At 40.0% G+C, this 12177-nt stretch overlaps 1 protein-coding gene across 12 annotated transcripts in view; it reads right to left on the bottom strand.

Moving 5' to 3' along the window:
- Window positions 1-12177, bottom strand: part of LOC310715956 (protein MTSS 1-like) — a 38712-nt gene that overhangs the window by 5114 nt on the left and 21421 nt on the right. For 4 of the 12 annotated variants that reach the window (XM_083522684.1, XM_083522677.1, XM_083522682.1 and 1 more), the window contains exons 4-10: window positions 7073-7157; window positions 5740-5831; window positions 5575-5649; window positions 3901-4058; window positions 3678-3785; window positions 2244-2341; window positions 686-896 (exon numbers count right to left, since the gene is read on the bottom strand). In XM_083522684.1, the coding sequence (XP_083378810.1) occupies window positions 686-896; window positions 2244-2341; window positions 3678-3785; window positions 3901-4058; window positions 5575-5649; window positions 5740-5831; window positions 7073-7157 (827 nt within the window). The remainder of the gene's footprint in view (window positions 1-685; window positions 897-2243; window positions 2342-3677; window positions 3786-3900; window positions 4059-5574; window positions 5650-5739; window positions 5832-7072; window positions 7158-12177) is intronic. The other 8 variants (XM_083522683.1, XM_083522681.1, XM_083522685.1 and 5 more) reach the window with 2 other exon arrangements.

Below are 12177 nucleotides of genomic sequence, written 5' to 3'. Positions count from 1 at the left end.
AAATGCGATCCTCAAAAAGCACATATACTTATGACCAGATGTCCACAAACTGTTGGCAATAAAGACTAGCTACATAGCTGCCACATAGCTACATTAACATTAGATGCAAAACAAGCCTGAAATGTTGTTGAGGTATCGGTTTGGAGGGTTTTTTTTGCTTATTGATAGAAAAAGTTCAGGATCAGAGTATTCCAAAGCTAACTCGATGCCGGATGTGGGTAGCTGGATCACAATCGGCAGATCAAATTTAAATTAGGCTCTGGTCCTTGTTCATTTGAGATCTGTTTCACCACACAATCAGGGCATGAATTAATTTTAGTTCTCGTTCACCTCAAGTTTAGGTTAGGTTAGATATAAAAAATATTCAGGGTGTCAATCAAGTGGAACTTTTGATTTTTCTGACAAGGTTTAGAGAAGCAATGAAGCCTTAAATATCCAAAGAAAGCATGGCAAGAGAAAATAATATATAAACCTTGATTTTTTTTTATCACGGCATATGTATGCCACAAGACCTTTAAATCATCCCGTTTAAACATCTAGCAAGGTTTTCTCAGCTTTTGGAACAATATTTACAGTGACATTATTGGTGATTGTTTTTTTTTTTTGGACAGAAACAGCTGCGGTACATTTGCGCAACACTTTCACCGGAATTTGTCAAACAAGGGGGTAGTAGTATGTGACTTACCTGAGTGACGGGCTCAGAGGGCATAGGAGAAGGTGACTTGGACTGGAACGCATCATGTGAGGCAAAGCCCGAGTCGTGTGAGGAGACACTGGCGAGGCGGGCTGGGACCTGCTGCGGCACGGTGATGCTGTGGTAGCGATAGAGCGGGGAGGACGAATGAGACAGTGAACCGCTGGAGCGTGAGTCGCTGCTGTTCACACTGTTCAGACTGCTGTTAGGGCAGGTATGGGATAGGAAGGGGTGGGGCATGGAAAGGAAGCGAGACAAAACAGAGGCGACCGGGAACCATTAACACTCCACATACACACCATGCAAACCTCAAAAAAAAAATAAATAAATAAATAAATTATAGTGATTCGCACAAGCAATCGATCCTTCCCTCTGGACAATTCTTAACAGATTGAATCAAGTGTTTAATCTAAAACACCTAGATTATCCCTCAGAGAAATGTGTAAAAGATCAAATGCGCTCAGAAAACCCCAGAAGGCTGAAGATCCTAAAACATCCCTCTTATCTAATACACGATAATTACTTGGTGGCCTGATTTATATTTTCAGCCGTTGTTCTAAAGTCAGGAGCTCTTGGTACACATGCGACCCTCTAAAAAAAAAGGATAAAATTGCCAAAGGGAAGAATCCAACATGAAACAAGATGTAAAAATAACATCCACTTATGGTCATGCTCAGAAATGCAGGGGAAAGTGAAGATGGTCAGCTAGATTAGTTAGAAAGCTGTGTAGATTGTACTTAGTAAGCTGCTATGACAATATAACCTGGTTCAAAGTCACCATAAGCAATATTTTGGGCAATTTACATTGTTACAGATACTTAAAGCAAATGTTAGAGATGTTAAATGGGCGTGGTCATGTGGTGAAATAATAAAGAAATCAGGAATTTGGCAGGAAACAAGGAATTTGCTTGTTCGGATTTAGACATTAAGAAGCAGCTCTCACATGTGAGTAAATTTGCCCCACTAATAACTTGTAGCTACACACTATAGCATTTGTGGCCAGTAAAAAGCCTTGTTCGGGAAGAAAAGTACTTGCTTCACCAGTTACTCAGGGTAGGAACCAGCCCCAGGCAGCACCACCATGCTATGCACCATATGAAAATTGGGTGGTTTGTCTATGTCAGGATGCACCGCCATCCTGCCCCACTAAACACTGCACTATGTAATGCTTTTCAACTGCCACCCTACCTTGAGGCAACTACCATTTATTTTGCTTTGCTTGCCTCCAATAGTTTCCATCTGTTGTCAGTTTCTCCAAAACTCTTTCTAAAGTAACCACCACTACAGGTTGTAATGTTGCATGCACTCTTTTTGTTGTTACCCACCTAAATCCAATCTGAACCCATCTACTGTGTGAGTAAAAGAAGTAAAACGTCACCTAGAATAGAGCAAAACTCAGGGACAATTCTGGTATTAAACTGCAATAGGATAGAGACAGTTTGAAGCAGTACTAGAACACAGCTAACAGTCTGATTCCTGAGTAAAGTGAGCGACAAGGAGTCCAAATAAGTGTGTTCATCTCAAACAAAGAGGCATGTAGTTACTTTACCTGCACATGCTGGACTTCCGGGACATGGTGGTGCTTGGAGATGACGGAGGTGTTTGGTAGGACCAGCTGTAATCTGAACCCTTTAGGTCGTGGATGATCTGAATGGAATGCAAAATGACATACAGTGATGTTTGGCAAATAAAGAGAAATCTTTATGTCATTATGCCACACACGGCCATTAAATACCACTCATTTGTGTCATACAACAAAGAGCTTTATCTCAATATCATAGTGAGAATAAACTCAGGAAATGGTGGGTAAGATTGTATTTTTGCCTGAGACAAGTGACGAGAAGCTCCTGCCCACAGCTAGTTAATGATGTACAGCAAAAGGAGCTGTAAGATTTAAACTTATTACTTTTCGATCGATAGCCCAGAACCTCAACCGCTGTGCCACAACTGACCCGTGTCTGATTGGCTCCCCAGTTTGCAGATTTCTAGTGCAGCCCGAAAAACAGTCAGCAACCAAATTTCACAAGTGGAAAAAAACCTATGAAGAAAAACTAGTTTTATTTTTAGTCAAAATCTAAGCTTCTACGTTTTTATAGTTATATGTGTTTTTGCAGCCCATCAACACTGTGACGTCGATAAAAACCTGTCAAGGAAGTTGAGGACATGCCAATTCAGCTCGCCTAAATGTCATTAGACATGTGGGCGAGTAAACAAACTCGGTGGTATTGTTTGGATCTAATCAGATCAGATGCCTGTCATTGTCTTGCACCAGAATGCAGGCTCAGTCAATACATGGTTAAGTGTACAAAAGTTTGCAGATGCTTCATGACAGCCGTAGGCAGCGTCTGAAAATTGATATGACAGTTTAAAATGTTTACTTCCACAATTTCTTTGAAAAAATCAAGGGGAAGGAGAGAAGAATCTGTTAAGGATTTATAAAGTCTATAGGATATAGTAAGGGCACGTTAATGATAAAAAAAATTTTTTTCAAGCCGATGTTCTCCATCTAGGAAAGCAAATAACGAGAGAAATGTCACGTCTGAGCCGTAACTGTCATCAGTGTTGGCTTATCTGTCCCTGAACCTTGGACATGCGTGTGAAAACCTGACAGCTCGTCAAAACAGCTTGCACAGAGCAGATTAATCACTATCCAGTTCTTCCACTCGCACGAGGAGCTGGTGAACTGGTGAAACCCCCCCCTGAGGAAACACGATCCATCGGAGGGACTGAGTGTATGCGCAATGTCTGCCAGTTAAAGCTAAACTAGCACCTAAAAGAAGCTTCATTTACAATATATTACAAATACAATCAATCTTCACCATGCTGACTCCTTTGCTACCAGTCAGCATGCTATCCTCTTAGCAAGCAGAACGGACTGTACAGACCTCGACAGTGGACACAAATCAAGACATTTCTGAAACTTGCCCAGCTGAGCAACATGTTTTGGTGAGCTAGCAGCTAGTTAATAATGCCATTAACAGACCTGCTCGCTGGAAGGGGGCAGTTTGTGGGGGTCCATAGTCAAAGCTTTGAGGTCCTCGGCAATGGTCTGAAGATGGACGATCTCACCCAGCATGGCCATCTCCTCATCCTGAGACATAGAGACGAGAAATTAGTTAAAACCAGGACAAAAAAAAAAAAAACTCTCTACAAAAACATCTACATTTTTCTGTTTATTATCTGTGATTATTAATGCTGCCGCTCACCACAACGGGCCGGATCATAGAGACAAAGATGCAAAAGCGAGCTCGCTCCTCAATCAGTGCCTTCCTCACTGCCTGTTTTTCCGTCTCCTCCAGCAGCAGGTATTTGTCTGTCACATCCTGGACGGCACTGTCCAGCTGAGGCTGAATGTCCCCTCTCCCTGCACAACACCACACCACACCATCTCATCAACTTCATTTAGAATAAGTGAAAGACAGAGATGGACAAACAGACGGGAAGTCCATGATATCACTCTGAATCCCCTAAACAGGCTCCACCCACTCTAAAATAAAGCACATGTTATCATACTGACATTATAATAATACAAAATCTTTTCATTGTTATTGTTCAACCGTTTTTTCTCACCCTGCTGAAAACCTTCCTAAAGGCAACGTGACCTTTGACACGAAGGCGTGTTTTATTTAAGGGGTAGCGAAGTGAAGCGTTTGAGAAAGAAATGTGAAAATCACACACTGCTGTTACTCTACTGATTCTCAACACCGCTTCTTCATAGCCCAGGGAAGGTGTTCTAGTTCCCCCTAGGGATCAGAGTGGAGGAAAACCCCTACAGAGGAGAAGAACTCACTGTTTAACACTGATATCTGGATTAGAATAATAATAGACTTCTAATGCTAGTTAAAAAAAAAAAAAATACTAGACACACACGTCTTTGTTACCTTCCACGATCACAGTGTGAAAACATGACACAAGACAAGAGATACCAAAACCAAAAGCCACTGAACCATAAAACTGATTTGGAACACAGGCAGGTTGACAGAGTAGACCACACACACACACACACACACACACACACACACACACACACACACACACACACACACACACACACACACACACACACACACACACACACACACACACACACACACACACACACACACACACACACTTACCCAGTGCATCTGCTGCTCACAACAGGTGCATACAGCGATGCAGAGCAAAAAGAAAATGCAGAGCAATATGTCATATGAATGCTGTGCTAAATATGCTAACACTCTTAAGAAAATAAATCGAGGTGAAAAGGGCGTGGCTTCTATAACTATCAGTTGAAATAAAGGAGGCGTGGCCTCTCATGATGTCATCCCAAAGAAAGGAGGCATGGCTTTTATAGCGTAAATGTACCCCAGTTGTCGTTCTGAAATGTGTCATTCTACAAAAGAATTTTATGATTTTTAGATTTAAAAAAAAAAAAAGATTTAAACAATAAAAGAATATTTAATGCAGATTTCTGAAGATTTTCTCATTTCTCACGTCATCGTTTTTTTTCCCTTAATGGTTTGCAGACATGATGGCAATTAAATATCACCATTTTTAAAAAGAGAATAAATAGGAATGTGTGCGTAAAATGACGCCAGATGTGTTTACACATAGGTACATCAGAAACATCTGTCTGTACTTATCTTTTCAGTAGCAGCAGTTTCTGGTTTTTGTGCAGTAGAGCCACTGCAAGTGCAGGAACCACTATCATTCATTATTATGGATTTACATAACAATACATTTTTACATAACGTTCTGCTCTCAGAGCTTCACATTTAAATCTAATTTGCCTCTGTGTGTGTGTGTGTGTGTGTGTGTGTGTGTGTGTGTGTGTGTGTGTGTGTGTGTGTGTGTGTGTGTGTGCGTGTGCAGGATCAGAAAACGGTAAGTGATGTTACCTTTTTTGGCTTTCTTTTGAAGTTTCAGGGTGTCTGAGGATTTCTTTTTAATCTCCTGCCGAGCTTTTTTATACTCTGTGAAGATGAAGGGACTCAATAAAATCGTATAAACTCGATAAAATCAAACTCCATCCCTCACGAGTTAACACACATATACACACACACCTTTGGCATGGTCCTTATCCAGTGTGTTAGCTCCTCTCTTCCACTCCTCCAGCTGCTCCTGAAGAGGGTTGATGAGGCAGTCAGTAAATGTCCTGAAAAACAAAATACGGCTCTGGGAAACTCGCACCTGCTTTCAATGTTATCACAGTTCTTGTACAAGTGTCACTGAACTCGTCTTGTTACAGCATCATTACCGACGTCTCGCATTCATAATCATTGCCCCCTTACAGCATCATTTCCTTTGCCTTACTATGGCTTCATTATGTGACGTCATGACCATCACTTTGCCAGTTTTAGAAAGAAAGAAAGAAAGAAAGAAAGAAAGAAAGAAAGAAAGAAAGAAAGAAAGAAAGAAAGAAAGAAAGAAAGAAAGAAAGAAAGAAAGAAAGAAAGAAAGAAAGAAAATGATAAGGGGTCATAAAAGACTGAGGAAAGAAACATAAAAAAAGAAGTATGCAAAGAAATAAAGGGGGGAAAAAAATGGAAAATCAAAAGCCCAGTGGAAAACAGACAAAAAAAATTTGGTGGAAAAATAAAAGTAAGCAAATTAGAAAGCTATTTGAAAGCAGGAAAAAAAAGAACCATACCAAAAGAAAGAAATACAAATAAAGAAGAACTGAATAAACTAAAGAATAGAGAGGTGTGTGTGCAGTTTTACTGCATGAGTGTTCAACGTGAATCTCTTTTTGAGTTTCACATCTAATCGAATGGAGCTTTTCAGCACTGTTTCAGCTTCAGTACTTCCACTAACTAGATCATTCTCATGTTAGGAGTATTTCTGCTGGCTGTTTTTGTAACAGCTATATGTTCGCTAGCTGTTCGGTGTCCTTAACGAGTAGAAATTCTACAAAAAAGAATTTTATGGCTCTTTTAATGGTTGTTTGAGGATTTTTTTTTTACACCACAGAATCTGAAGGTTTCCTCATAGAGAGGCATGTCTGTTTCCTCTTTGCCTCTCGTGCCTCGTCCAGCAGCTGAGGAGTTTAAATTTAGCTTCTCATCCGCGGCCGATTTACAGCGTGGCTGAGGAGAAAACGTCTCCCCTGAAATTAGAGCAGAGAGCCAGTGAGGCGTGGAACGCCCGCAGTTCCACAAATTTAACCCCTCGGCCCTGCCTCGCCCCGCATCGCCTTACTTTCCCAACGGTTTTGATTAGTTTTGTTCTACTTTCAATTTCAGAACTCCATTAATACAGAATAGATGGATAGGAACCCGCCTTAGCGCTAGCCTCTTGAATAAACCTCCAAATTTGAATTATTTTCGCATTCCTCCAAAGCATTCCTCCAATCAAAACCAAGAATCAGGTGCTGTGAATTAACGTGTAAATATTTACGTTGAGAACTGCTTCAGCTTAGCCTCGATGCTCCTGTGCCTCATACACATCCTGGTCAGAGCTGAGCCGATGTCTCTGGTGCCTCCTGAGGAGAAAAATATAAAAAGGGACATGATGTACAGTGAGGAAAATAAGTATTTGAACACCCTGCTATTTTGCAAGTTCTCCCACTTAGAAATCATGGAGGGGTCTGAAATTGTCATCGTAGGTGCATGTCCACTGTGAGAGACATAATCTAAAAAAAAAAAATCCAGAAATCACAATATATGATTTTTAAACTATTTATTTGTATGATACAGCTGCAAATAAGTATTTGAACACCTGTCTATCAGCTAGAATTCTGACCCTCAAAGACCTGTTAGTCCGCCTTAAAAATGTCCACCTCCACTACATTTATTATCCTAAATTAAATGCACCTGTTTGAGGTCGGTAGCTGCATAAAGACACCTGTCCACCCCATACAATCAGTAAGAATCCAACTACTAACATGGCCAAGACCAAAGAGCTGTCCAAAGACACTAGAGACAAAATTGTACACCTCCACAAGGCTGAAAAAGGGCTACGGGGAAATTGCCAAGCAGCTTGGTGAAAAAAGGTCCACTGTTGGAGCAATCATTAGAAAATGGAAGAAGCTAAACATGACTGTCAGTCTCCCTCGGACTGGGGCTCCATGCAAGATCTCACCTCGTGGGGTCTCAATGATCCTGAGGAAGGTGAGAAATCAGCCCAGAACTACACGGGAGGAGCTGGTCAATGACCTGAAAAGAGCTGGGACCACAGTTTCCAAGGTTACTGTTGGTAATACACTAAGACGTCATGGTTTGAAATCATGCAGGGCACGGAAGGTTCCCCTGCTTAAACCAGCACATGTCCAGGCACGTCTTAAGTTTACCAATGACCATTTGGATGATCCAGAGGAGTCATGGGAGAAAGTCATGTGGTCAGATGAGACCAAAATGGAACTTTTGGGTCATAATTCCACTAAACGTGTTTGGAGGAAGAAGAATGATGAGTACCATCCCAAGAACACCATCCCTACTGTGAAGCATGGGGGTGGTAGCATCATGCTTTGGCGGTGTTTTTCTGCACATGGGACAGGGCGACTGCACTGTATTAAGGAGAGGATGACCAGGGCCATGTATTGCAAGATTTTGGGGAACAACCTCCTTCCCTCAGTTAGAGCATTGAAGATGGGTCGAGGGTGGGTCTTCCAACATGACAATGACCCGAAGCACACAGCCAGGATAACCAAGGAGTGGCTCTGTAAGAAGCATATCAAGGTTCTGGCGTGGCCTAGCCAGTCTCCAGACCTAAACCCAATAGAGAATCTTTGGAGGGAGCTCAAACTCCGTGTTTCAAAGCGACAGGCCGGAAACCTGACTGATCTAGAGAAGATCTGTGTGGAGGAGTGGGCCAAAATCCCTCCTGCAGTGTGTGCAAACCTGGTGAAAATCTACAGGAAACGTTTGACCTCTGTAATTGCAAACAAAGGCTACTGTATCAAATATTAACATTGACTTTCTCAGGTGTTCAAATACTTATTTGCAGCTGTATCATACAAATAAATAGTTAAAAAATCATACATTGTGATTTCTGGATTTTTTTTTTTAGATTATGTCTCTCACAGTGGACATGCACCTACGATGACAATTTCAGACCCCTCCTTGATTTCTAAGTGGGAGAACTTGCTAAATAGCAGGGTGTTCAAATACTTATTTTCCTCACTGTACATAAACTTCGTTTAACTTGAGCACAAAAAAAAAAAAAATCTCACTCTAAAAAACATCTACAAGTGTATGTTAATGACTCGGCACATAGTTAAAATCAGGGGTGTCCAACACGTCGATCGCGATCGACCGGTAGATTCCAAAGGTAGTATGGGTGGTCAAAAAAGTCTGAGACTCTATTCAGTGCAAGCCATTAGAGTATATATTTACTATACTTTAAATAAATATATATTTAGCATTTTAAATGTAGGTAGATCAGTTTGACTTTGGCATTTTAAAATTAGCTCGCAAGCTGAAAAGGTGTGAACAGCCCTGGTTAAAATCATACAGGAAATCATGTCAAAATGAACAATGTCAAGTTATTCCAAAATATTATTCCATCAGGCATCTTACAAAACATGGAAAACACACAACTCAGCAAACAAAAACATAAATGTACATTTTGATACAAGACTCGATTTACAATATTAGGTTTTTTCCCCCAAGTGGCTAAGCTAATCAGTAAATCGAAACATTCTATTGACACATGATCAAAACACTGAATGTGGTTTGTCACGTTATATTTGATCCCAAATTATTGTGGTGTACGTTCTTTTATATAAAGTATTTCTATTAGCCTACTTGTAGGTAAGCTACATTAATCAGTGCCTGGGAAAGTTGCTGTTCCTGCACAAATGCTAAAATGCTAAACCTTCACGGCGTTCTGCTAGCACTGACTTAACAGTATCGCGCTAAGGTAAGAGCAGGCTGAAGGACAGACCTCACACTTCTCTGCTAGTGTTGGATCTTAGTGAGAAACACACAACTATGACCTCATCGACCCCCAGGCTAACAAAACCTGCTTGTCAAATTTTCTGCATAAAGCAAAGAAACAGAAAAAAAAACTAATTTGAAAATTCCTTCTAATATCCTTGACACACAGCTATACACCTTCAGCATACCGAGTCTGTTCATTCTTTCTCTTTTAACTCCCTAAACAAGAAAAAATGTCTCTTGCCACAACTGCATCCCAGGACAATCTTGGCTACTCCAAGTGCTCTTAGCAAATAACGGCATCTTGCTACCACTGCTGTGAATCACTGTTATTGTGTTTTTTATGACCTTGTGTTCCTGCAGTTTATTAAAAATTGTTATGGACCATCAGAGATTATAGATTTAGCCTGAGGCAACAGGAATTATGTAGTATATAATACTACTATAACTATATAACTACTATAACTACAAATAATAATATATCGCTTATAGCTAATAAAAACAAAATATTAATTAACATAGTTGAACATAAGTACTAGGGTTTATACATAATTCATCCCATCCACTTTAGACAAAGAATTGTTTAGGTTTTCCTCAAAAAATTCATATATATATATATATATATATATATATATATATATATATATATATATATATATATATATATATATATGTATATATATATATATATATATATATATATATATATATATATATATATATATATATATATATATATATATATATATACACACACACACACACACACACACATCTGTTCACAGTACACACACTTCTGTTCACAGTACACACACATGAGTTACAGTCTTATAGGCTAAAACAGGTTCGGGTTTCCGCAACTCCAAAATTGATGCAATTCTGTGGAATGTTCTGGTGTGTTGGTAATTGTGAGGTAGTATTTGGAATTGACCCAGCATTCCTACAGAATGGTTAATGCCAGAAGTGATCCCCTGCCAGTGTTCAGGACGAGGTTAGGACTCAGACGGCCGTTGGAATGCATTATGGTAAACGAAACGAGACGCTCTCAGACAGAGGCGGCTGACATTGACGAACGCTCTCCTTTGTGCTCCTTCTTCTCGTCTGAAAGCTCTCGGCGTGAATGAATACGCATCACTGCTGGAAGCGACTTTTAATCTCGGCCAAATGTGACGAACTGCTTTTGTATCAGCACACACACACAAAAAAGAAATAAGAGCAAGACTGAGAAGTTTATTTTGAAACATGCTAACCCCCCCCACCCCACCCTGTCTGTAGCAAGCACTTGTTCCAATTCGAAGAAACCAGAAATGAAAAACCTGGTTTCAACCTCTTCCCTTACTCCTTCCACCAGGCAGGGAAAAACAACTGGCTGTTTAGAATCTTTTCAGGACTTTTTTCCGGTCTGTAGCTACATATTAACTGTGAGCTGAAAAGCATTATACACTGCTACACTCTGTCTTTTCCAACTTGGATTTCCTGAATTGGACATAGTGAAGGGAAACAAGTCTGAGATTATTTTTAGCTGCAACTGGGAAGCAACCCAAAAAGTAATTTGCATTCATTTACAAGAACAAACGTCAGTCCTTCTCACCCGTTCCTCCTCCTCCTACAATGACCACACTTTTTGCACGAAGAGAGAAGAGGCTAGTCTGTCATGTGCGATTTTGCATTTCTCTGAGTTTCTTTTTAGTTTGCTGGCATTTAGTTATATGAGTATATGTATTAGCTATCATGAAAATGATCTTGAATGGTTTATGATATCATGAGTGTGGAAATTTAATGATAGGGTTTCGATAGGATACAAAGAATTCAGAATTGCGTCTTAAGTGTTTGCTAATGTGTAAAAGTCCATAAGACTTGATGGAACAAACATGCCTGGAGAGACATCAAATCTCTAGTGATGTCTTGTGATATCTTGAACTACGTTTCCCCACGCTGCTTGCGTCCTTTAGGATTTTGTAAGACATTAAGACAATGCTATGTAACTGTAATTCTATGGTTATAACGGTGTAATAGGTTTACACACGTAGCTTTGTTAGCGTGCTATTAACACATGGTTTGGCAGTGTGACTACTTTAGTCTGTTTCTATACAAAAATAAGCATCTTATCAATGCTAGTGCAAAATATCATCAGCATTATGAGAACTGGGGGAAAATAGGTTACATTAGCCAGCTGTGACAATCATTTATTACATTTCACACCATTAAGAAATACAATATATAAAATACAATCTCTAGATGAATGAGAGAACATTGACAAAGATTCCTTTACTTTCTCAACATTAATGAAAGAAGTCCTTTTAAACCATACAGTACAAGGAAAATAAGCCCAAGAAACAAGAAGCAGTTCTGTAACCTTTTCATTCTCAATCTCTCCATTCACTCACCAGATTTAACATCTGAAAGAAACTCCAGTTTGAGAGGGGAAAAAAGAGCACACTTCAGCGTTTTTATTTTATATGAACCCCAATTGTTCACGGGCACCACTTTTTTCCGTTAAACCAACAGCTCCTGCTCTGAAACATCAGAAAGACAGTCTACCTCTTGTTCACCGTTCAAATACCCAACACTGCCAAACCCTGACAGGCTCATAGAGCGCCGTTTTAACATAGAACGTCTCGGGAT

Source organism: Silurus aristotelis (genome assembly GCF_946808225.1).
Source record: "Silurus aristotelis genome assembly, chromosome: 1".
Classification (NCBI taxonomy): Eukaryota; Metazoa; Chordata; class Actinopteri; order Siluriformes; family Siluridae; genus Silurus; species Silurus aristotelis.
This window is presented reverse-complemented; position numbering and strand designations above follow the sequence as displayed.